This window comes from Felis catus, chromosome A1 (assembly GCF_018350175.1).
Source record: "Felis catus isolate Fca126 chromosome A1, F.catus_Fca126_mat1.0, whole genome shotgun sequence".
Lineage (NCBI taxonomy): Eukaryota > Metazoa > Chordata > Mammalia > Carnivora > Felidae > Felis > Felis catus.
The window spans coordinates 131,586,179-131,609,611 of NC_058368.1; the positions used below are offsets into that span (position 1 = coordinate 131,586,179).

A 23,433-nucleotide genomic window follows, 5' to 3' on the forward strand; every position below is an offset into this window, starting at 1 on the left:
ACTTGAAACTAATATAATGTTGTATGTCAATTATACCTCAAAAAAAAAAAAAAAAAGAATCTTCAACTCTCCATTCTGATTTCTCCTGAGGTGGCTCTCAGGCAGTCTCATGACCATGAGTAACAAAAGGTGCCACCACAGACTCCAGGCTTGTATCTTATCACCCTAGAAACCTAACAGAAACAAACAATATTAGGTTGAAACATATGAAGTTGCCACTTATGTAGGTCGAAAATGGTTGAGCACTGGTAATTTCACGTTTCAACCTATTAGTTCCAGAAAATCTATGCCCCAAGGCATAAAGTTCATGGACTATTTCATGCCTACTATTAATCCAATCACTGTGGCCACTAGAACAGAGGACTCTTTCTGGCCAGGTCTGAGACATACGCCCCCTTGTGGGCCATGTCACAAAAATGAGGAAAAACTGACTCCTCCAAGAAAATTTAAAGTGTTTTATCAGAAAGAGAGGAATAAAAACAGAGAAGGGAAAACATCAGATGCCCACTGTGCATAAAATAGACACAAAATGTGTAAATTTACCATGAAGGTAATGAAGACTCACTTCAGAGAAACTCACCTGCACAGGCTTTTTCCAAAACCATATATATCTGACCTCATATTTTCATTTTCCAATTCTTTTTATTTTTTTTCTGACAAATGAGTTTCATTTGCATTCTCACCCAAGCACAGATTCCACATAGAGATTTCTCATCTGCACAACGGTACTTAACAAGTACAAAACACGCTTTATTTCAAATACAAAACAACGTGGCAGAATTCTTTAAAAGGGGCCCTCTCAATTATGTAAGCTTTAGGAACAACAAACCTGACAGTGCAACTCATAAAAATACTCGAACGTACTTGTAAAACTAATACACAAGTATTCCCAGTATAGTGTACTTCCTCCTGCTTTTAGTGAAATAAACCGTATAGCAGGTGGTTAATTTACTAAATTCTCAACAACTCAATCCCTTTTGGCACTAAAAGGAAATAACCTGATCATTCCCTTCAGATGTCCCCAACTTCTCAGAACTTAGCATCTTAGTGTATGTTTCTTTGCCTGTGTCACAGATCAACACGGATAAGGTCCTTTTTCATTTTTGCCCCACCTTGAACTTTATTCCCTGCCTCCTGGTATCTCTGTTCATAATTGGCCAGCCCAGTCTGAAAGCTGCATCCCTGGGTCTCACTGTGGTTCCATACAGCAACAACTTGAAGAAACTGAACAGATGCTCAGATTCACTCTAATCTAGTATTTATTTTTTAAAATTGCAAATCAAGGGGTGCCTGGGTGGCTCAGTTAAACGTCTGACTTCAGCTCAGGTCATGATCACCCGGTTCACAAATTTGAGCCCTGCGTCGGGCTCTGTGCTAACTCAGAGCCTGAGGCCTGCTTCAGATTCTGTGTCTCCCTCTCTCTCTGTCCCTCCCCAACTCACACTCTGTCTCTCTGTCCCTGTTTCTAAAAAAATCAATAAAAACACTTAAAAAATTTTTTTTAATAAAATATGATGTGATATTGGAGTGAACCTAGGATGTGAGTTGGGTCAAAGCAAATATACCTATCAAGGACCCACTACTAGATTTGTGCCAAAATTGGGTCTGGACAACCAGAAAATGCACCCTTGTTATCGGGATTTCCAACTGCACTTTACTCTTCTATTTGGCAGTCAGACAGCCCCAGGAATGTAAATTCATGCTGTTTCGAATGTGGGGGAAGGTGAGGGAACTCAGCCTGCCTGCTGCTATTCTGACTGTAGCATTTGTCCCTGGGAGAGACAGCACTGGCATCGATGCTATTTTTCTCCCGTCTCAGGAACATGGCTTGGGCTGTGTATCAGCGAAGGCCAAGGGGCACCAACATGTGACAATCTCTGCTGAATCCCCCAGCAAGTTTCCAAATCTGTAGTCCTTCAGACATGGCATTGAGTTTGAACCATTTTTTTCCCTCTCCCCCCACCTCCTCCAAGAAATATGCCTAGAAACGGGGCAACACAATTGTGTTGCCTTTTTTCTTTTAATTTGTTGAAATTGTCTCTGAGGCAGGAGAAGGGGGGAGTAGAAACCAGATGGTTGTAGTTGGAGTAGAAGCCCTACTACTGAGGAGCTTTGAGACATTCCAATCTGGTGGCGGTCACTATTTCTCTGCAGGCAAAGGGAGGAAATAACAGAGCCGTGGCAAAAGATTTCCAGAAGGCTGGCCACTACAATCCTATTTTCTGTCTTCTACATTCACACACGTGTAAAATAAAATCTCCTTTCCTTTAACTCTCCAAAGCACTGCCCAACTTGGGTTAAACCTTGGAGGGGAGGGTGTTAGTTACTTGTCATGAAAGGGGTTTATATCACAGGGCTCAAACAGTCTACAGGTGAGTATTATCCATTCTTCCTTAAGGCCCCTTAGCCTGCCTGAATCTTCCTCCTCAGCTTCCCCATCACTCACCAAATCCTAGCAAATCTCTCCGAATCACCTGATGTGTTTCTCAACCTTTTCTCCCTACACACATGAAGTACAGAGAAAATTGGGACTGAGGAAGGAGGGACAATCAGAGAGTTGGTGAAGAGTTAACCTCTTTCATCTTCCTATATCGGGGGAGACTCTGCCAGCAGAAGAGCCCCCCGCCCTGGTCTCCAAGCCGTCTAAACCCCTGGAGAGAGAGTAGCACACCAAGGTCAGAGTGGGGGCTGATGCCTCCCCCTTCTCATTCTCTGTTAGGGAAAACTGATTCTCAACCTTTTGGAAAAAAAACTGTGCAAATACAACTGAACATCCATTCCGATGTCCACCTGTTAGGGTCTTTTCCTCCTCCAAGTACATGGCGTGTCCTTCAACAATACTTCTTCATCTCTCCAACACCAGCTGGGAGTTCTATGAGTCATCTCCATTCTGACACTAATTCCTGGGACTTAGCATCACCCTCCAATGGCTTAAGGGCTCAGTCCCACAAGACCACCCACACTCCAAAGACCAATCACAAGTACCGCGTGCCCAGATCACTCACGCTTCTGTCACACCGGACACCAAGTCAGGGGTTCCCACAAAACCCCCTCAGATTGGGTAACTTGTAAGAGCGACTCATAGAACTTGGGACAGGGCTTGACCTGCCAGTTGACTATAAAGCATATGAGGCAGGAAGGGATGCACAGGGCAAGGTATCGGAGGGGTTTGCCATCCATATCTTCAACAGCGCCTCCATATCTTCAACAACCTGGAAGCTCCCTGAACCCTATTGTGTAGTGGCTTTTATGGTGGTTTCATGATATCGATATGATCGGTAAAGTTATTGGCTATTCGCGATTAAGCCGATCTCGAGCCTTTCTCTTCAGGGAAGTTGGTTGTGGGGTTTAAAGTTCCAAACCTCTAACTGATTCTTAATCTTTCTGGTGACAAAACACTCCTGTCAGCCCTGTTACTCAGGAAACTAGGAGCTCTGTGACCAGTACTGGGGACAAAGACCAAAATATCATTCTTACTATACCACTCCATTATGCTTACCTGTCTTGTAAAAAAAATCCTAGAGACGCACTCCTTAAGGTGTTAGTCTTCCCATTTCTGGCTCTGCCTCTCTGGGTTCTTTCCATATCCCCTTAAGACACTGACCAGAGGTGGTAGACCTGTTTATCTGTCCTCTGCAAATAAATCCTTCAGGGCAACAAGCATTCTCAGATCACGGGAGCAGAATACCAACCCCACCTCTGTAGGGTGTTATGGTAACAGTGGACTCCAATGGCCGAAGAACTCATTCCCACCCTGCTTCTTGTAGGCATGCCCTGCACTTCCCTGGACCACCATCACTGGCCTCTGGCTCACCAATGTCTCATAAAGGAGAAGTGGTCATTTCGAAAGCCTGAAGGAGGACTGTTGGCCCTTCTTGTTAAGTCTCTAATGGGAACCCCTCAGAGCCCATCTGGACACTCTGGAACACAAGAACAGGAACTTCACTGGTTAAAATGGGACAAGGACCAATTTGGCTGACGCCCTCTGTGCGTTCTGCCCCCCTGGCTGCCAGTTCCCTTCCCTGCATACTTCACACACACACACACACACACACACACACACACACACACACACAACTAGAGCAACAACCGACTCAGGGAAATAAAGCTTTCCTTTTAGGTCATCAAGAGATCAACCTTTTCAATCAATCATCTCTCATGCTCCTCTGTTTGGGCTTTGATGATCTGTGTGGCCCCAGATGGTCTCAGATGGTGAGGGCCTTAAACGCACACAGGTTGGTGAGAAATCCATGTTTAGGTCCCAGCATGTGGCAATGTGCTCCACTCTGATGACACTTTTCGTTTCTAATAATAGCGCAGATGAAGTAATATTGCAACTGACGTTCCCGGGGATTTGATTGGATAAGTGCATAAACTGTGGAGGAAGAAGGGGGGGTGCTCCATGGACAGATCACATTAGTATTCCCGTCCTATCAATGTGCGGGGCAGCGCACAACGTCAGGCGGACCGATTCCCTGCGTCTGCCAGTCCCGCCACAGATTCATTTGGGATCCTCAAACAGATGAGCCCGTAGAGACGGGGGATCAAGGCGGCCTATTAGAGCCAATTGCCTGCTTCGGGGACTGCCAGCCCTTCCAGGCCTGGCAACGCGGGAGGGTGGGGAAAGACGACGGAGCGCCGCTGCGGGAAGACACTGAAGCCAGAGCGACACTCATCCCCCCCCCCCCCAACCTTACAGCGCAGGCTTTGAAAGCTGCTCCCCCATCTGAATGGAAACTCAGAACCGCCGGGCGGCGCGTTCCTTCTCGCCCAGCGTTGCGATCCATGCCGAGGGGCAGGTAGTGCGAGTCCGCGCCAGCGCCCAGCTCCCGGGACAGGGCCGGCAATGCTGCTGAGCAGAACTTGACCGAGCCCCTTCCTCGCTGCTAGTGGAAGCGATGCTGCACGGCACAGCCAGCGCTTCCCAGGCTCTCCTTCAAGCTGAAGGTTACCCACCCGCGCAGCCAGCCCCAGCCCTGTGAGCGCCGCGCCTCGGTTCCCGGCTCCGGCTGCTTGGCGGCACGCAGGGCAACGACCGGGCCGCCCGCGCCGGGGCGCACTGCACCAGCGGCTTCGGCTTGGTGGATGTGTATGCATGAGTTCTGCACCGAATGGGCGCAAAAAGCGCCCCAGCCGGTCCACCCGCTCCTCGATCTTCCAGATCAGCAAGCCCCCGCTGCAGAGCGGGGAGTGGGAGCGCAGGGGCAGCAGCTCCGAGAGCGCCCACAAAACCCAACGAGCCCTGGACGACTGCAAGATGGTAGGTGAAAACTGGGCTTTTTTTTTTTTTTTTTTTTTTTTTTGGAGAGGAGGTGGGGGTAGTCTTGTATGTTAATCGTTTGCTTGACTGCCAGCCACTCCCCCACCCTCAGCTCCTCCATGCCGATCACGTGCACATGCACTATTTTTAAATCTGCAGTCCCCAGATTCAGGGTGACAGCCGGGTCGTAATGCCCCCACAAAGAAGTGCCGCGGCAAGGGACTTAGGGTCACCGGCTGTAAGTCATGCCTCTACCTCCTCAGAGAATGGTGGATGCGAAAGACTCGGTGAACTGGCTTGCTTACCAGGGAGGGAGGGGTTGGGAAGCTGGGGGTGCTGCTTTGTGGGGAGACAGCAGCAAATAAACCCAAACACAGCACACGGGGCGCTGCAGAGGGGACGAAGGTTCCAGCGCCCAGGCTGTGGCCGGTCTTCCCTTCAGGCTCCTGAGCCAGTGTGGTTCAGTGGCCTGGCCAGAGGTGAAGGTTTGCCTATGGCAGCCTACCTTTGGCCTTTATCCCTTCACAAGTACACGTCCTTATCTTTGCTGTAGTAAAGGGGAGCATTCTATGTAAGAGTTCCCAGCATCAAACTCTAGTGACCTGGGAGTGGCATATGTTCTTGCTCTTCAGAAACTGAGTCTGAATGGGTGGGGGTGAGTAGGTCCTGAAATAGAGCTTCCACGACCAGACTTACCCATGAAAAATAAACACGTGTCTTGGACAAAGAGAAACTTACCATCTTAGTGCTTTGATCATTAAACAATTTGGAGGCTCCTTAGCTGGCAACTTGTGGAGTTGGCTGAGGGGTCACTGAAAGCCCACCTTTGTATACACCGCAATAGGAAACATTCTAATGATGTTTCGTGAAAGAAATTCAATTCTTTTCCAGCTTGTCCAAGAGTTCAACACTCAAGTGGCCCTGTACCGAGAGATGGTCATTTCTATCGGGGATGTCTCTGTCAGCTGCCCCTCACTCCGGGCGGAAATGCACAAGACCAGAACCAAAGGCTGTGAAATGGCCCGCCAGGCACACCAAAAACTTGCTGCCATCTCAGGGTAGGAGACTCTTGGCATTATTTGGTAACTCATATACATGATGCATGGATGCTGACAGTAATTTACGGTGGCCAAGACCTCAGAGGTAATCTTTGCAAATGTGGGGGTTTAACCAAATCACTCTGAGATCAGAATTATTTTGAGAGCTACAGGCAAGCTATATGCCAAATTACAATCTGAAGGTTTGTGATCCTTGTATGGACATATATTGAAAGATTTGGGTATTAAGTGATTTTTTTTAAAAAATTAACTTTCAATATGCTGTCCACATATTGGAACTTGGGGCTTAAGATTTTTTTGCCGAAAGTTTGGCTATCAAAATGAAGTTAAGTCATCATGCTTCAAGATTACTTGTCATCTGCTGCTAAACATCTACTGCACAAAAGGCCTATACAGTAGAGAGCAAATCTTTGCTAAATCCTGTATTTATGCAACTATTTATACCATCAGCTAAACTCCTATGATACCTTTTAAAATAAAATCTCTAAAATAAAGTCTTGGATATAAAGTACTCTCCTCACTGTAGTGTATGAAAAGGAAGTTTTAACATAAGAAAATTAATTTAAAAATTGGGGATATTCACAAATGTACCTAAACCTAGGTTTTTTATAGGCCCCTCTGCATTATTTTTATTTTTATCACACTTACAGATTCCCAAGCCTACTTTAGGTGGTAACAGAGTGAAAGCTTCTCTTCTGAGACACCATTTACTTCTTCCTGATCTCTCAGTATCAGGAAAGAAGTTAGTCATGGATTTCTGTCAACAGTTACTATTTTCAAATAAGAGTGCAGGGCATGGAAACACAGAAATCCTTACACTAATACATTAATTTAAGTGCTTGATTTCATCTGGCTATAGCCTTTCTCTGTTTATCTGTGTATGTCTATCACACTCAAAGTTTAAGTCAGACTAACCTGATAATGTTGCAGATTGATCACATGTAGGAATTGTATCTAATTTACTTATTTGGAAGAATCATTCTTTGCCATCTTTAATGTAAATAATATGTATAATACCCATAATATGTATAGTGACTATTATTGGTATATACAGATTAGAAAACCATACGTTGCCTTTCTTAATAATTACATTTAACAAGTGGCATTTCTATCATGAAGAAAGATACACTATCTAATGTCCTTGAAGTGAGAGATAAAGTATGCCACAAATCTATTTTATTTAGTAGAAATACTGAGAAGCCTTAGCCTTTTCTGTTGAACTGTTATACTATGAGTAACAGGAAGTGAATCTGGGATTCCATAAAGGAGATGGAAGGGAATTCAGTGTTTAAGGAATTGGGGGAAGAAATGCGGGTGTGACAAATCCCAGAGATGAAAGGAGGAAAAACAATCAGAAACACAAAGGGGAATAGTGGTGGAATAAAAACTGTAGAGAAACCATGATTCAGAAGGGCGAATGGGTTTCAAACAGGAAATTTTATGCTCAGAGCTAAAGAGTAGCATCTTTGTAAACTGTGTGTCCAAGAGTATCCAATGGGATTATATTCATGACCTCTTTAAGTTGCAGTCCAAATGGGGAGAAACAAACAAGGAGTTCAGTTTAGTCTGTTTTACTAAACACATGAAGTTCGGACTCTTCCAAAGTTTCAGGAAAGAAGGAGTCTGAAATTCCTGACTCAAAGTTGAGTTTGGAGGATGTGAGATGGATTTTACATACTCAGAAGTTGAGAGCCCTTTGCTACTTACTTTTATCTATCTGAGGGTTGATGTTATTGAGAGCAGTTGGTTTTTTTTTGTTTGTTTGTTTGTTTTAAGATTTAGTGGGAAAATATGGTGTTCTTAGAGCCTTGAAGAGGTAAGGCCAATTCTGTAGAATGTTCTCAGATACAATTTGAAACATTTTCCTCTTTAAAATAATAAATACAATTTAACCTTTTTCTAAAACATGACAGAAATATAATTGAAGGAAATCCCTTTAGCTTCTCACCATTTGGGTTTCATTAATGAAGGATATGATTCCCCTTGGTGGTATTCCATTCCCGATATTGCTAGGTATGTGGGCTCTCATATCAAACTTGACGTGAAAGCTGGTAGCGAGACTGTAGCATTCACTTTAAAATTTGAAGCAGGGTTAAGAAAAGCAAAGGTTCCCAGGGACTGTAAAGGCCAAGACTGGATTTCTTGAGCACCCATCATTTTCCAGGACAATCCAGTTAATTCATAGAATAATCCTCTGAGGGAGGGATTAATATCCTTATTTTGCAAATGAGTCTCAGAAAGGTTAAGGTATTTGCCCGAATCCACACAACCAAGAAGTGGTATGACTTTGATTCGGCCCCACGTTGCTTGCTTCTGAAATCCATCATCCTTCCTCTACATATTGCTGCCATTTTAAAAGGTATTATGTAAGGTGTGCCTGGATGGCTCAGTTGGTTAAGTGTCCGACTTCAGCTCAGGTCATGTTGACTGGCCTTTGACGGTTTGTGAGTTCGATTCCAACAGCGGGCTCTGTGCTGACAGCTCAGAGCCTGGAGCCTGCTTCAGATTCTGTGTCTCCCTCTCCCTTTGCCCCACCCCCTCTCATTTGCTGGCACTCGCGCTCTCTCTCTCTCTCTCTCTCTCTCAAAAGTAAATTTAAAAAAACACACACACCCATTAAAAAGGTATTATGTGAAAAGGAGTGAAATACTAAAACACGCTAACATATGGATGAGCCACAAAAAGAGTATGCTAAATCAAAGACACCGGTCACAAAATGCCACAGATCCTTGATTCCTTTCATATGAGATGCTCAGAAAAAGCACATCTATAACCATCAGCAAGTAGATCAGTGGTTGCCTAGATCTGGGAGTGGCCACAGGGCGTTTCTGCATATGAGTTTGAGGTAACTTTTTGGGGTGATCAAAGTGCTCCCAAATTGAATTCGGTGATGACTGTACAGCTATGTATTTACTAAAAGTCATTCAATTGCGCACTCAAAATGAGTGAAGTTTATGCTGTGTGAAATAGAGCTCGCTAAGTGCTTTTTAAAAAGGTATGATCACCATCACTATGAATATCATTTGCCTTTGACTGCCCTCATTCTTTTCTACATACCTGGCTTTTAGCAAAAGGGGTATGAACTGAACGGACAGGGAAACAGAAAACTTGGCTCTCCACGCATGTGTCAAGATGCCTGCCTCACAGCTCTCACCCAAGCACCAAAGCTTTGCTCTGAGTAGGAACACAGGTGCTGCAAAGGCAGGACTTGAAGGAGTAAGTGAATCCACTCATTTCTCTTTTTTTTTAATGTTTATTTTTGAGGAAGGGGGTGGGGGGAGAGAATGAGCAGGGGAGGAGCAGAGAGAGAGGGAGACACAGACTCCGAAGCAGGCTCCAGGCTCTGAGCTGTCAGCACAGAGCCCCACACAAGGCTCCAACTCACCAACCGTGAGATCATGACCTGAGCCGAAGTCAGAGGCTTAACTAACTGAGCCACCCAAGTGCCCGTTAAAAAATTTTTTTTCAATGTTCATTTCAATGTTCAATGTTCTATTTTTAAGAGACAGAGCACAAGCCAGGGAGGGGCAGAAAAGGGGGGGAGGGCACAGAATCTGAAGCAGGCTCCAGGCTCTAAGCTGTCAGTGCAGAGCCCAACACAAGGCTCAAACTCATGCACCGTGAGATCATGACCTGAGCTGAAGTCCAACGCTTAACCAACTAAGCCACCCAGGTGCCCCTAATTCACTCACTCCTTAGCAGCAAAGACCACTCCTTTCCTGTTTATGCCCTGGCTTCGGGGCCAGAGGAGGGAGACCGATTTGGAGGTAGACAAGGTAAAAAGAGGATGAAGCAAGATAAATAAGAAGAAAATAAAAACCCCTTTCATCCCTGACTGAGAAAACTCCCACTGTATTTCTCACTAGCTGGCCCTGGGTAAGAAGGCCATGTTCACAGACACAGTCAAAACATTTTCTCAGATTGTGTCTAGATCAGCAAAAGTTGCGGCACAGCCACTGAGGTCTTCTGGACAGAGCCAGCCAGATGAGTCCTGGGTCTCCTCTGCCTGCACTGACTTACGACAGTTGCTGTCCCTTTAGGGTGCTGATTTTCTCCTTGGTATTAAAGCTAAGGGGGCCTCAAAGATGACTTTGCTGCTGTGGTCCCCAAATCTGTTTTAGCAGCAGAATCTTCCTTCAGTCAATGTGGAAAGTCAGATATGTAAGGCAGGTCAAAAGTGGCATTGCTGTGCCCTGCTTGGTATTTGTGTGTGTGTGTGTGTGTGTGTGTGTGTGTGTGTGTGTGTGTGTGCAGTTCACACATCAGGGGCAGGTGTCTGTCGAGCCAGGTGTCCTTGGACTTCCTTCCCAAAATGACTTCTGAGACACGGCTAAAGAATCCCTAGGGCTTCATGGCACAGAACATACTGATTCAGCACAATTTCCTCGTTTTGTCTTTTAAGATTTAGAGGATTTCAAGCGACTTTACAGGCAACCTGGTTGAGTATGCGAGAAGAGTTAGCATTCAGGCAGACCAGGATGGAGTACCATCTTCTGTAACCTGGATGGCATTACTTCACTGTCTGAATCTCAATGCCCTTCTCTGTAAACTACCTGTGATGCTCACCGTGCGGTAGTTGAGAGGATTTGGGGGGGGTGGGGGGGGGGCAAGGATGTGACTCCCCAGCCTGTAGAGGACGCTGTGTCAGTCCAAGGCTGCTCTAAGCCTGGAAACCATGGCTATGGCTCCCTAGTCTGGTGTCTATTCTATCAAACACACCACATCTCGAGAATGAAAGGAGCACAGCACGCAGGCTAGAAGCAACCCGGAGGAGCCGACAGTCTCCAGGAGACCCTAAGAGATAATGCTGTGGCTGGTGGGCTGAGGGTTGGGAATCCTTTTCCGGCACTGTTTTTACGGCGCCTGTGTCTCACTTCATCTCCTTCTCACCACTACCTTCTGTTAGTGGCTGCTGACAGAGTGAAAGTGAGGTCTAAGTAGGAAAATGTGCGAGGCAGTATCGTGTGATGGCAAAGAGCTTTGACTCGACATCGGATTAGACTGGGACAAAGTCCTAGCTTTAGCACTTACAAGTGATGTGTGCGGATGGATATGCAAATTGCCTCCCAGGGTGGTAGATGTCAGGCTGGCACGCCGGTGTCACTACACCGACTTTGGAGCTCCACGGCCTGTGTTCAAATCTCAGCCCTGCCTTTTACAGATAGTGTAACTACCTGATGAAGGTAGCTAACTGTCCTTCTCTGCCTCAGTTTCCTCATCAGCAAAATGGGTTTATAACTAATGGGACTGAATCAGATGACACCCTAAGGACGGAGTAAGTGAACATACATCAAGCACTCACAAGGCTGAGTAGCATGTAGTAATGCTATTATGAAATTCAGATTCGTGTGAGTATAATTATTAATAAGACATTCAAAATTCAGGTTAGGATACACTCACATGAAAAATAAATTTATTCATCAAATATTTTTCAAATCATTATTTCGGTTGAAATACATTTTTGTTGCCCTTAGTTCCTTTCATTATGTTTGGGGGAATTTTCCAGGTTGAGGCTTCCCAGAATGCTATCAAAAGCCTTCTTCTTTAATACCTTAACAACAATACAGATAGGTGAGGGTTTAAAAGCACTTAAGTTTAGAAATATTTTCTTTGTAGGGGGGTAACCTCAGTGGCTCAATCGGTTAAGATCCGACTTCAGCTCAGGTCATGATCTCACGGTTTCCTGAGTTAGCCCCCACATTGGGGGCTCAGAGCCTGGAGCCTGCTTTGGATTCTGTGTCTCCTTCTCTCTCTGTTCCTCCCCTGCTCATTCTCTCTCTCTCTCTCTCTCTCTCTCTCTCCCTCCCTCCCTCTCTCTCTCTCCCCCTCAAAAATAAACAAACAATAAAAATTTTTTAAATGTTTTCTTTGTATGAATCAAACTGTATTCCTCATAAACGATGTAATATTTACAAAATCTTTTGGCCTAGCTCTGGCAAAAGGCTGTGAGACATTGGACAAGTCTGTTAAATTCTCTGTACACCTCACTGAGAGGGCTGCATTGAATGACTTCTGAGTCCTGGTTTCATCATTCCAGTGTTCTGCGTTAATTCACTCAGAATCACAGACTTTGTTTATAGAACTAAGCTGTAAAACAAAAAACAAAAGCATCATGCATGGTTTGATGATTGAATTTGAGAGAGAATTTATTGAGATGTGAACCTATGATCGCAAGAAGAATCTTAGTTTCCTAATGGCTTCTGAGAATGATATAATCACTGTCCTAGAGATTCGTACCTAGATTTCAGATTTCTCCCTCCAGCAATTAGTTTCCTGCTCCCTAGTTTTCTCTCCTTTTCTCCTCCCATCTCTCCTCATGTTATTTTTCCCTTTTTTTAGTCTGTTTTCGTTTTGTTTGACCATTTGACTTTTCTGCTCCATTTTTCCCAGTCCCCCCTTGGAGCTGGTTCTTGTCTGTTCTCTGTTCCGTTTGCTAGGAAGTTGGGAGGGCGGGGAGAGGGAGAATACAGATTCACAGCTCCATCAGTAACGCCTCGCTTCCACACTGGGGCTGAGACAGCAGCCAGTACGTGGGGTGGGAGAGTATGGAAATGCATGGAGGCAGCCCTCACAGCTTTCTTAATCCACATGATGGAGGAGGTCTTATTAGTACAAGAGGCCTGGTTGGCAGCCATTCCAAGCCACCCACTCTGCCCTGTATGTTCCCTTTCTACTACAGGTGTTTTTGCTTTCAAAATTTTAACCCTCACCGGTCAAATCATGAAAGGGGATTATGTGTGCCCCAAAAGAATACGCCAGCCATCAAAGGGAAGGAAGGGAGAACAATTCTGAATTAGTCTGTGCTAGGGCTATAGTAACAAAATGCCACACACTGGGTAGATTAAACCTCAGATTTGGAGGCTAGATATCCAAGATCAAGGTACAGAGAGGATTGGCTCCTTCTGAGGACTGGGAGGAAGAATCTGTTCCTCTCTTCCAGTTTCTGGTGATTTGCTGGCAATGCTGGTTGTTCCTTGGTGTGTTGAAGCATCTGTCTTCGTCTTCAGTGTCCTTCTCCCTGTGTGTGTCTGTGTGCACATTTTGTCTTTTTATAAGGAAACCAGTCACACCGGATTAGGGGCCTACCCTACTCAGCACGGCCTCATGCTAATGTAACTAATTCTATTTGCAATGATCTATTTCCAAATAAGATCTCATTCTGAAGTAGTGAGAGTTAGGATTTCAACAGAAGAATTTGGGGCTGAGGAGGCATAAATTAACCCAGCAGATTCCCTTGACCCATCTGTACGAATTCTCTTCACACTTTGGGTTGTTGGGCCCAGTGGGAATGGAGGTAGAGTTTTGCCCAGCACTTGGTACATTCTCTCAACACTTCCCCACCACAGACCTCCCCGTGCCCAGTGCTTTATCATTAGACCTTAGCTGATATTAGGGGTGGGGTTTGTGACCATGGAGAAGAATGCTTTCTATATGAAATGGATGTGATCACAAAGGTCCTGAATCCCTGGTGTGGTTAGCACTTGGCAGTGACTAATTTAACTACTAATGTGTCAACATGGAACACACCAAGGTGGTACAAAAATCCAACCGCAGGAGAGGACGTTTGGGTGGGGATAGAGGAAGCACGTGACAGTCCACATACAAAGTGTTCACCTTCTCTGGTCTTCATGGCTAGAACTGGCCAGGCACTGTTCCCTCAGCGGTACTAACACTATTGCTTAAGGACCGGAGGCCTACTCTGGAAACAAGTGACATAGTAATGACTCACATCAACTTAAAGAACCATGCTATTATCAGTGACAAGATGACAGGTGGCATGGAATCTAGACAAGGGCTCTCCCGTGGCCTGTTGAAGTTAGCCTTTTTATGCTTGGAAAAGATAGCAGCCTAATGACCTTCACCCTGTTAGAGCCTTCTTAACAGATGTGCCTATTAGAGAGAAAACGAAATCTAAAATGAACTTGAGGAAAATTTGTTGTCACTTTATTATTTATATGGGGAGGTGCAAGAGAGGACGGCCGTGTTTCATGCATGCTTGCACCCTGGGAGACATGTCAGTGAGGATACGTCTGTTTTGTTTGTTCACTGACTTTACGCGGCATTGTAAAATCTATTCTGACAAAGACTTAGGTTAAGAATTGATCAGTCCGATTAGCTGATTTTTTATGACTTATCTATTACTTTGGACCATTATTTTTTTTTCTAACTGTGAAACCAGTATGTTGTTTTTAAACAAGAGAAGACTTTAAAATAAAGCACACTGACGACTGATTTCTGAAGTATAGATGTTCATTATTACAGCAGGTCGGCAGGCAGTGTGTATTTTAGAACTGCTCCAAGTAATTATGTTTAATGAAAGATGTTTGATAAAATATTGCCCTGACGTCTGTCTGGTTGGATGCTGAATAGTTAAATAATGATTTTCCATTAAGATCACCTTTAAAAATCACTCTTGATATTTTTAGCCCTTGAAGGGTTAGTTACAACTCCTCTAAAAAGCTGTCTACATAAAGCACAGCTCGAGAGCAGTAACTATATTCATTTATTTCCTCTGCTCTACAAGACGTGACTTTAAAAAAAAGGAAAAACCACATGAATAACACTTAATTGCTTGTCTCTATACATATATGCACCTATGTATATTGCTGGTCTATATGTATACGTGTATTTATATATAAACAAATACTAAAATTTGTGAAGTAGACTCTTGTTAGCATAAAGTGTCTGAGCCTTTAAACAAAAGAGCTGATTCCGGTTAACAAAAATCAGTATGTGCAGCTATAAGTAAACTCCTCGTCTATATGGATTTAATGGAGTTTGAGCAAAAGGGTCAAATATATACTAACCCAGAAGTCAAACCCCTAGTGTATTCTTCAGTCCCCAATTAAGTCAGTTCATAATAAGCCCCCCTCACCCTTATTTTCAGCACCAATTCTCTCTCTCTCTCTCTCCCTCCCTCCCTCCCTCCCTCCCTCTCCATTTCTGAGGTTACCCTCTTAGTTCACAGTTGGTACCCCCAGGCCATCAATCACAACACTATCTCTCAGTTGGTCCCCTCACTATCAGTCTCTCACCTCTTCTTTGCAATTCACTCACTGGTTCTAGGCTAATCTGCCTATAATTTTCCTCTGATCTTGCTACTTCTTTGATTTAAAACTTCAAGCCAATACCCATTTCCTAAAGCAGTGTTTCTTCAAATGTGATCTCTGGATTCCCAGTCTCAGAATCATCTGGCTTGCCTTCAGACCCAAAGAACCAAAATGTCTGGGGAGCAAGACGTGGAAATTCAAATTTTTAACAAGCACCACCCCATCTCCCAAGAGATTCTTGAACATGCCAAATACGAGGCCTGTCGGCCTGAAGCAGTGATTCTCAACTTGGCCTGCACACTGGAATCACCTGGGAAGCTTTAAAAAATTGCTGGTGCTTGAATTTCATCCCTAGAGTTTTTGATTTAAACTATCTGGGATGCAGCCTGGGCATTCGGATATTTTTTAAAGCTCCCCAAGTGAGCATATGTATCAAAATGGCTTACGTTTGGCTACATTTAACAAAAAATTCAAAGAAGTAGTTGTTTAAAGATACCAGAGTTTATTCTCACACAGAAAAGGAGCCCTAGAATGGAATTTAGAACACGGAATCACTGTTCTGTTGCCCATTCTTAGCATATGGCTTCCACCCTCAACCTGACTTGATGATGCAAGATTATGACAGGAGCTCCAGCCATCAGTCCAGAATAGAGGATGAACGGGGGAAAGGCTATGCTTCCCAGAGGGGTCAGCTCTTTCTAAGTAAACCCAAACAAAACTTCTAGAACTGCATCACGTAGTCATACCTAACTGCAGAGGAGACCAGGAAGTGTATTCTTCTCTGACACCTTAAATAGAAGGGAAAGGAGGAGAATGGATAATGGCCAACAACCAACCATCTCAGTCATAGCACCCAAGCTGTATTCCTGGACTATTCTTTTACTATCTGACTCTTTACTTACTCAAACGGATCTACTTCTTATTCCCTAACAGTATCTAAAGGATGGTCCTCTCCTATTAGTCCACATCTATGGGTTCTCTCTATAAAAGCCTACCTTTGAACCATTAAAAAAAAATCATTTAGCCTCCTGAATGTCAAGGTCTTACGTGCAGTCTCATTACAGCCTACATGCTCCTCACACAGAAATCCACAACAGAAGAATCCCAAAGGGATTAACAAGATTTGGCCGCTTTTAAATAGACCCATGGAAAAGATAAGAGGTGCAGGAACCTCTTGGGAAAGCAGGAAGTTAAGCAAGGTACGTTTGAGTATAGTTTTCATAAGACAGGAGTATAGTTTGAGTATAGTTTCCACAAGACAGGAAGTGAAACGAGACAAAGTCTACAAGGAGTGTAGGCAATGGCACTCAAGAAAACCTGGGTGGCTTAGTCGATTAAGCATCCAACTTTGCCTCAGGTCATGGTCTCACTTGCTCTCTCTTATTCTTTCAAAATAAATAATAAATTAATTAATTAATTAATTTAAAAAGAAATCATTTAGAATACATCTACCTGAGATTGAGTGATGCTCTTTTTGGAACAATTTCCTTTAATAAATCAAAGAAAGAATTTCATCAAGGAGTTAAAATCTGATGAACTATTAAGAATAAAAGGTAGAGAGGCAGCATTTTCTGGATATAGGGATAAGCTGTAAAATGACCTATGATCTAGATTATAATAAAATCATTAAGAAAAATTGAACTTGAAAATCATGTCATATAAACCATGTTATACAGCAGTTAGGTCATAAAATGCATTTAACCCATAACTTCCAAAATTATAAACCTATGCAACATATGATGGCATATTCTTTGGGGAAATATATTCATTTGTAACTCTGGAAGTATCCTCCCTTTCTGGACAACTATTTATAGAGCATCCACCATATGCCACGTGCTTTTCTAGGTGCTGCAGATACAGCAGTTCTGAACAAAATAAAGAAGGTTCCCGCCTTCATGGTAAGGATGATCAAGAAATGCTGTGGGTCTGAATGTTTGTGACTCTGCACCACTCCTACGTTGAAATCTGAATGTCCAAAGTTATGGTACCAGTAGGTAGGGCCTTTGGGTGGAGCTTCAGTTATGAGGTTGAAGCCTTCATGAATGGGATTAGTGCCTTTATTAAAGGGGCTCCAAAAAGATCCCTAGCCCCTTCTACCATGTGAGGACACAGTGAGAAAGCACCAGCTGGGAACCAAGAAGAGAGCCCAGGAAGAGAGCCCAAACATGACGATGCTGGCACCTTGGTCTTAGACAGCCCACCCTCCAGACCAATGAGCAATACATTTCTGTTGTTGGAAGCCACCCAGTTAATGGTGTTTTGTTATAGCAGCCTGAATGTATTGAGAAAAAACAAAACAGGAAGAAGAAAGTACAACTGAGAGATTGACAAATGCAATGAAGGAAATAGAGTCATACAATTAAAGAATGATGGATGCAAGGTAGGGAGTTATTTTCAGATAGGGTTTTCAGAAAGGCCCCTCTGGAATGTGACATGCTAACTTGGTATCTGATCTTGAGAAGGGGCCAGTCACGTGATGATCTGTGAGAAAAGCACTTTAGCCAGAGGCAAGAGCAAGTGTAAAGGTCCAAAGACAAAGTGACATTGTCATGTCTGGGGGAGAAAAAGAAAACTAGATTATCAGTTTGGAATTGTCTTCAGCTTCAAGTAACATAGACCAGATTTCAGTGACTTAAACAGAGAAGAGTTTATTTTCTCTCATAATTAAAAACTCAGGGGTAGGGGATAGGAAGCATTGGTTCATGATCCCAAGATATCAGATATGAGATATGAGATTTTCTGAAATACTTCAGGCCTTTTCCTCAAGGTGCCAAGAATCCTGCTTAGCTCTAGAAGCTGTGTCTATGTTCCCAGGAGGGAAGAAAAGGCAAACACATGGGACAATTAAGTGCATCCCTTTCAGAAGCCTCATACAGCAACTTCTATGAACATAATTTTGTTCAAGATCATGTCATGTGGATCTCCCAACCACAAGTTTCATGATTTCATTTGCATACATCTCTCGCCATACTAACTGTCCAGTAAGGACAAAAGTTTCCCAATCTGTAAGCCAAAGTGATGCTTCCTGAGGCCCAGGACAGGATCTTTAGCAAGACTGGGGAAGGGTAGGGAGCTTGGACATGAGACGTGGGAAAAGAGCTACAGTGGGGAAAAAGAAGTAGGAGGAGATCCCTGAACATCTACCCACTCTTTTCTGCCCATGTTCTTATTGGGGTGTTCATCGAACTCTGAACTACCTACTTGAAGCAGGCACTGTGCTAGGTTCTGGAAATGTCAAAATAAATAAAACACAGCCTCTGCCCTTGTGGAACTTATGCGCTAGCATCTGTGTAGAGACAGACATGTAAACAAATTATTGCAGAACAGGGTCATCGATGCTGTGATAGAAGTATGCAGATGATACAAGAGAGGCAGAAAGGACACAGCTATTAGCTCTGCTTGAGTGGGAGTAGCCAAGAAACAAGACTTCATAAAGGGATGGTAGCACTTTGACCAAACTTTGAAGAACAAGTAATGAGTAAATGAGTAAATGCTCCTGTCTTGAACCGAGGGACAATAGAAATAGCAATGTCAATGTGCTGTACCCTTTGCACATATCACTTCATGAGTACATGAGTTCATCTGAATATTTACTTAGGACCCAGTGAGATGTTTCTCAATGTTTATTTATTTTTGAGAGAGCGCGCGTGAGCTGGGGGGAAGCAGAGAGAGGGGAACAGAGGATCTGAAGCAGGCTCTTTGCTGACAGTAGCAAGCTTGAACGGGGCTTGAACTCACAAACCATGAGTTATGAACTGAGCCACCCAGGCACCCCCAGTGACATGTTTTAAAGCCTCATATTTTGGCTAAGAAATCCATTTACCTAAAAGTCGCAGAAATTAGACCACAGGGGCCTAATCATAGAGCCAATATGTAGAAAGGTGGGAGGCGAGGTTACCTTGGCAGTGGTCCCGCCAGGACTATAGTCTTTGGGATTCTTTGGACTTTTCCTTTATGCTTCCATGATAGTGGATTCATCCAGACCAACCGAGCCTTCATAGTTCCCTTCTGAATCTAGATAAGGTACACCTGGAGGCTTTCTGGAGCACCCAGAATACCAGATTTTTTTTTAATGTTTAATTCTGAGAGAGAGACAGAGAGACAAAAAGAGACAGAGAGAGAGAGAGAGAGAGAGAGAGAGAGAGAGAGTGGGGGAGGGGCAAAGAGAGAGGGAGACACAGAATCCGAAGCAGGCTCCAGGCTCTGATCTGTCAGCGCAGAGCTGGACACGAGGTTCGAACTCACGAACTCTGAGATCATGACCCGAGCTGAAGTCAGACCCTTAACTGACTGAGCCACCCAGGAGCCCGAAGAATACCAGATATTTTTAAAATTTTCATTTTGTAGTAAATTTAGATTGAGAAAGTTGAGACATTTGGTTAATTGGTGGGTCTGGGGTTTGAACACTGGTCTCTCTGGTAGCAGAATCTTTATTCTTGACACTCTGCCAGGTGGTTCCCCAGACAGCCCCCTTCTTTCTTGGAGCAGTCCCAGAATTGGCCTACTTGCTTTCCTTCCCTTTCACTGCCACCAAATATTATTTCCACTCAATGTCTCTCTCCTCCCCTGGACACACTTCAGGACAAGGACCTCTTCAGCTGGCACACAGCTGATTTGAAGGCTTTTAAGGTTTCCTCAGCTAGTAAGAAGAGGAAAACAAGCAAGCAAGAAAAATAACACAATGATGGTCTCTCTGAAGCTTCCAGTGGAATGTGAATGGATTTGGGCTCTGCATTCTGGAGGCCTCAGCACTTCTCCCTGAGCCCCGACTTTTTCAGACTTTCTTCCTCCATGCTATGTGTACTCAGATCGCTCCATCCTTGGACACCTTCTTTCCTGTCTGTTTGTCCACACAAGTCATAAAAATGAGGACGTAGAATCAGACTTTTTCCCCGGTTGGGTAGGCTGAATTCTGGGTTTCAAGAACCAACCTGCTTCTTCCCCAGCAGAGGACATTTGAGTAGGAGTGGGACACCCCATTACCACAGTGACATTGGCCACATAGCTCCACTCCAAAACATCAGTGCATACAAGGGGTTCAAGAGAAATGGAAGTGAGAAATGGTACCAAATGTGCCAGGGCTCAAAGGAGAGCCAACTTCCCACTGTGGTGACAGGTACATGCAAGAGAGTAACAGTGACACTGGATAAAAAGATGGGAAGGGGCGGCCTGGGAGGCCCAGTGGGTTAAGCGTCTGACTTCAGCTCAGGTCATGATCTCATGGTTTCGTGAGTTTGAGCTCCATATTGGACTCTGTGCGGACAGCTCAGAGCCTGGAGCCTGCTTTGGATTCTCTGTCTCCCTCTCTCTCTGCCCCTCCCCTGTTCGTGCTCTGTCTCTGTCTCTGTTTCTCTCTCAAAAATAAATAAACATTAAAAAAAAAAAGCGGGGTGCCTGGGTGGCTCAGTCGGTTAAGCGTCCGACTTCGGCTCAGGTCATGATCTCACGGCTCGTGAGTTCGAGCCCCACGTCGAGCTCTGTGCTGACAGCTCAGAGTCTGGAGCCTGTTTCAGATTCTGTGTCTCCCTCTCTCTCTCTGACCCTCCCCCATTCATCCTCTGTCTCTCTCTGTCTCAAAAGTAAATAAACATTAAAAAAAATTGTTTTTTAAATAAAAAAAAAAAAGGAAGGGAAGAACTCAAAAGGAACAAGAATGGGAAGAGATTATAGACCAATCTCAAAACACCACTTCTTAAAATACCCAAATCCCTTATCAGTGAATGCACAAGAGCTCCAGTCTCCCTAGCAAAGGGAGTTTAAAATCACCGGAGTCATTATCCACCTTGCTCCCCCTTGTCAGAATGCCAGTTTTTAGCCAGAATGATGGCTTGTTAGAGCTTCAGACTCTGATTGGACTGTTTTATTCTCTTAGTGGGTCTACTTTTGAAGCATTTCAATTTGACTTGGAATTTCTATTTCCATTCTTGCCATCTATTCCCTGAACTGAGGAATTGGGTGATGCCGTTTTTTTTTTTCATCTTTTGCAGATATTCGGGATCCATAAACAGATCATTTCTGATTTTTCATCTTTTGCTATCATTCCTATCACTGTGTCACTCTTGAAATTCTTATCTTAGAATTAAAGAATAAACCACTCCCCCTCACCTGCACCAAAACATTTCTGATATATGTGTCTGAGATGGAAATTTATTAGGCAGAAATAGAGTTCCTAAAATTGTTGCAGGTGTGTAGTTTCTTGAATTATACATCTCAAACATTTTGGGGTTTGTGTCATTATATTTGTTCAAAAGGATTTTTTTCAGTTGTTCCACTCCTGTCTGTCCTTACTCTAATCCAAAAGCAGCAGGTGGGGTAAGAAATCAGTAATGGGAAAGTCAAGGATAAATCTTAATCTTAAGACCACTGTTCTTACTAGCACTTTCTTAACTTCCATAAAAATCTACTCATTTTGATTTCATAATAATCCTTACCCCAAAATAGTTGCTGGTGTACAAAGACCTTCTCTTTGAGGACCACTACAGAATTTTCCACCCCCAAATGAGCTAGGTAAGACAACTAACTATAAAGGATCAGACCCTTTCTGTGGGTATGATTTGGGAATGTGTAGTTTGGGTAAGTACAGCTGTCCCCTCCATGGAACACAGAAATAGCCTGAGAGGTGAGTGGCAGCAAGCTTCTAAATTGAGTATGTTAAGGTTTTTCAGAGAAAGAACCAATAGGATATATGGGGTGTGTGTGTGTGTGTGTGTGTGTGTGTGCGCGCGTGCGCACGTATAAAGTGGAGAATTGATGTGGAGAAGAAATTGATGTCCCAACTCAGTAGCCAGGAATAGAGAATTCAAACTTTCTTAACCTTCTCGTTCTTTTCAGGCCCTCAATGGATTGGGGGATGGCTACCCACATTAGGAGGGCCATCTGCTTTACTCTACCAATTCCAACACTAATGTCTTCCAGAATGACTCTCACAGACACACAGAGAAATAATACGCAACCAAATATCTGGGTATTCTATGGCTCAAACAAGTTAAAACATCAAATTAACCATCACACTGAGCCAGTTCCCTTGATCATAGCAGATGGCTAAAAGCCCCACAACTCTTAATTCTCAGAGTGTAGCTGTGGGGAGATCACCTGTGGACATTTGGGAAGCCTTCTGTATGGGCAGTAAGGGGAGATACTTGAGGAAGCCCCTACCAGTCAGCATATGGTCAGGCATCAGAACATTATTCACCCTTCACCAGGGAGGAACTACGTGGTCAACAGTAGGTTCTGAAGGAGATTGCTGGATCTTCCCGACTGGGTGACTCCCATGAACATTTTTCACCATAAGTCATGTTTTCTTACTCTCTGAATTTTGAGCTCAAATGGCTGCATCTGTTTTAGTACTGTACCATCACTGAATAATGAGGAAACTGCTCAGATTATTTTAGGCCACACCATGTACCATAATGCAAAATCACTCGGCAAATGTTCTCTCCATAAAAACAAGCCTTATCAACTGTTTTTATATTCATAGATTCAATCTTTTGTTTTCTGAGGATGAAATATGTTTCAAGTTACCAAGTCTGTTCAGACTAGAGTGCCTTTAAATTCTTCTCTAAATTTCAGTATTAGGTTATTATACAGGGCACCACTGTAGCTCTGACATGACAATGTGAAGGGAGTTCAGGTACCTATTTAGGTGTCATCTTTGCAAAAGAAATGTCATCACGGTTCATTCTGGGACAGTCTTGCTTCACGCTTCAGTATTCTCAGGGCATTCTCCAACTTCAGGCAAGGAAACTCTGTGGGCCATGAGGGGGAAAGATGTAGGAAAGGGCAACGATGTAGCCGAAGAGAAAGTGAGTTAGAAGAAATTTGTTCTTTGGGAACCATGCCGATTCAAGAGTTGGTATTGACAAGAGATAAAGGAATGAAGTGAAGAGAAAATAAAGGCAACTATGCAATCACAGGGTTAGGGGTCAGAGGACATTCAAGCTTTCCAAACTCAAGTCCATCACAGGCCCAGAAGGCAGTGTGAGAAAGAGAGCATGGGCCTGCATGTCTGAAACAGGCTTCACTGACTGCCGGTTCCCTGTGCAAGAGTGGGCCAAATGTGCCATAC

General features: G+C 43.9%; 1 protein-coding gene across 2 annotated transcripts in view; it reads left to right on the forward strand.

Annotated features, from left to right (window-relative positions):
• The first annotated feature begins 4,414 nt into the window (after nt 1–4,414).
• The window catches only part of RGS7BP (regulator of G protein signaling 7 binding protein), a 105,269-nt gene continuing 86,250 nt past the window's right edge, over nt 4,415–23,433 (forward strand). Inside the window, exons 1-2 of one of the 2 annotated variants that reach the window (XM_019834877.3) lie at nt 4,415–5,260; nt 6,152–6,318. In XM_019834877.3, the coding sequence (XP_019690436.1) occupies nt 5,096–5,260; nt 6,152–6,318 (332 nt within the window). In that variant the 5' untranslated portion in view covers nt 4,415–5,095. The remainder of the gene's footprint in view (nt 5,261–6,151; nt 6,319–23,433) is intronic. The other variant, XM_003981011.6, reaches the window with a different exon arrangement.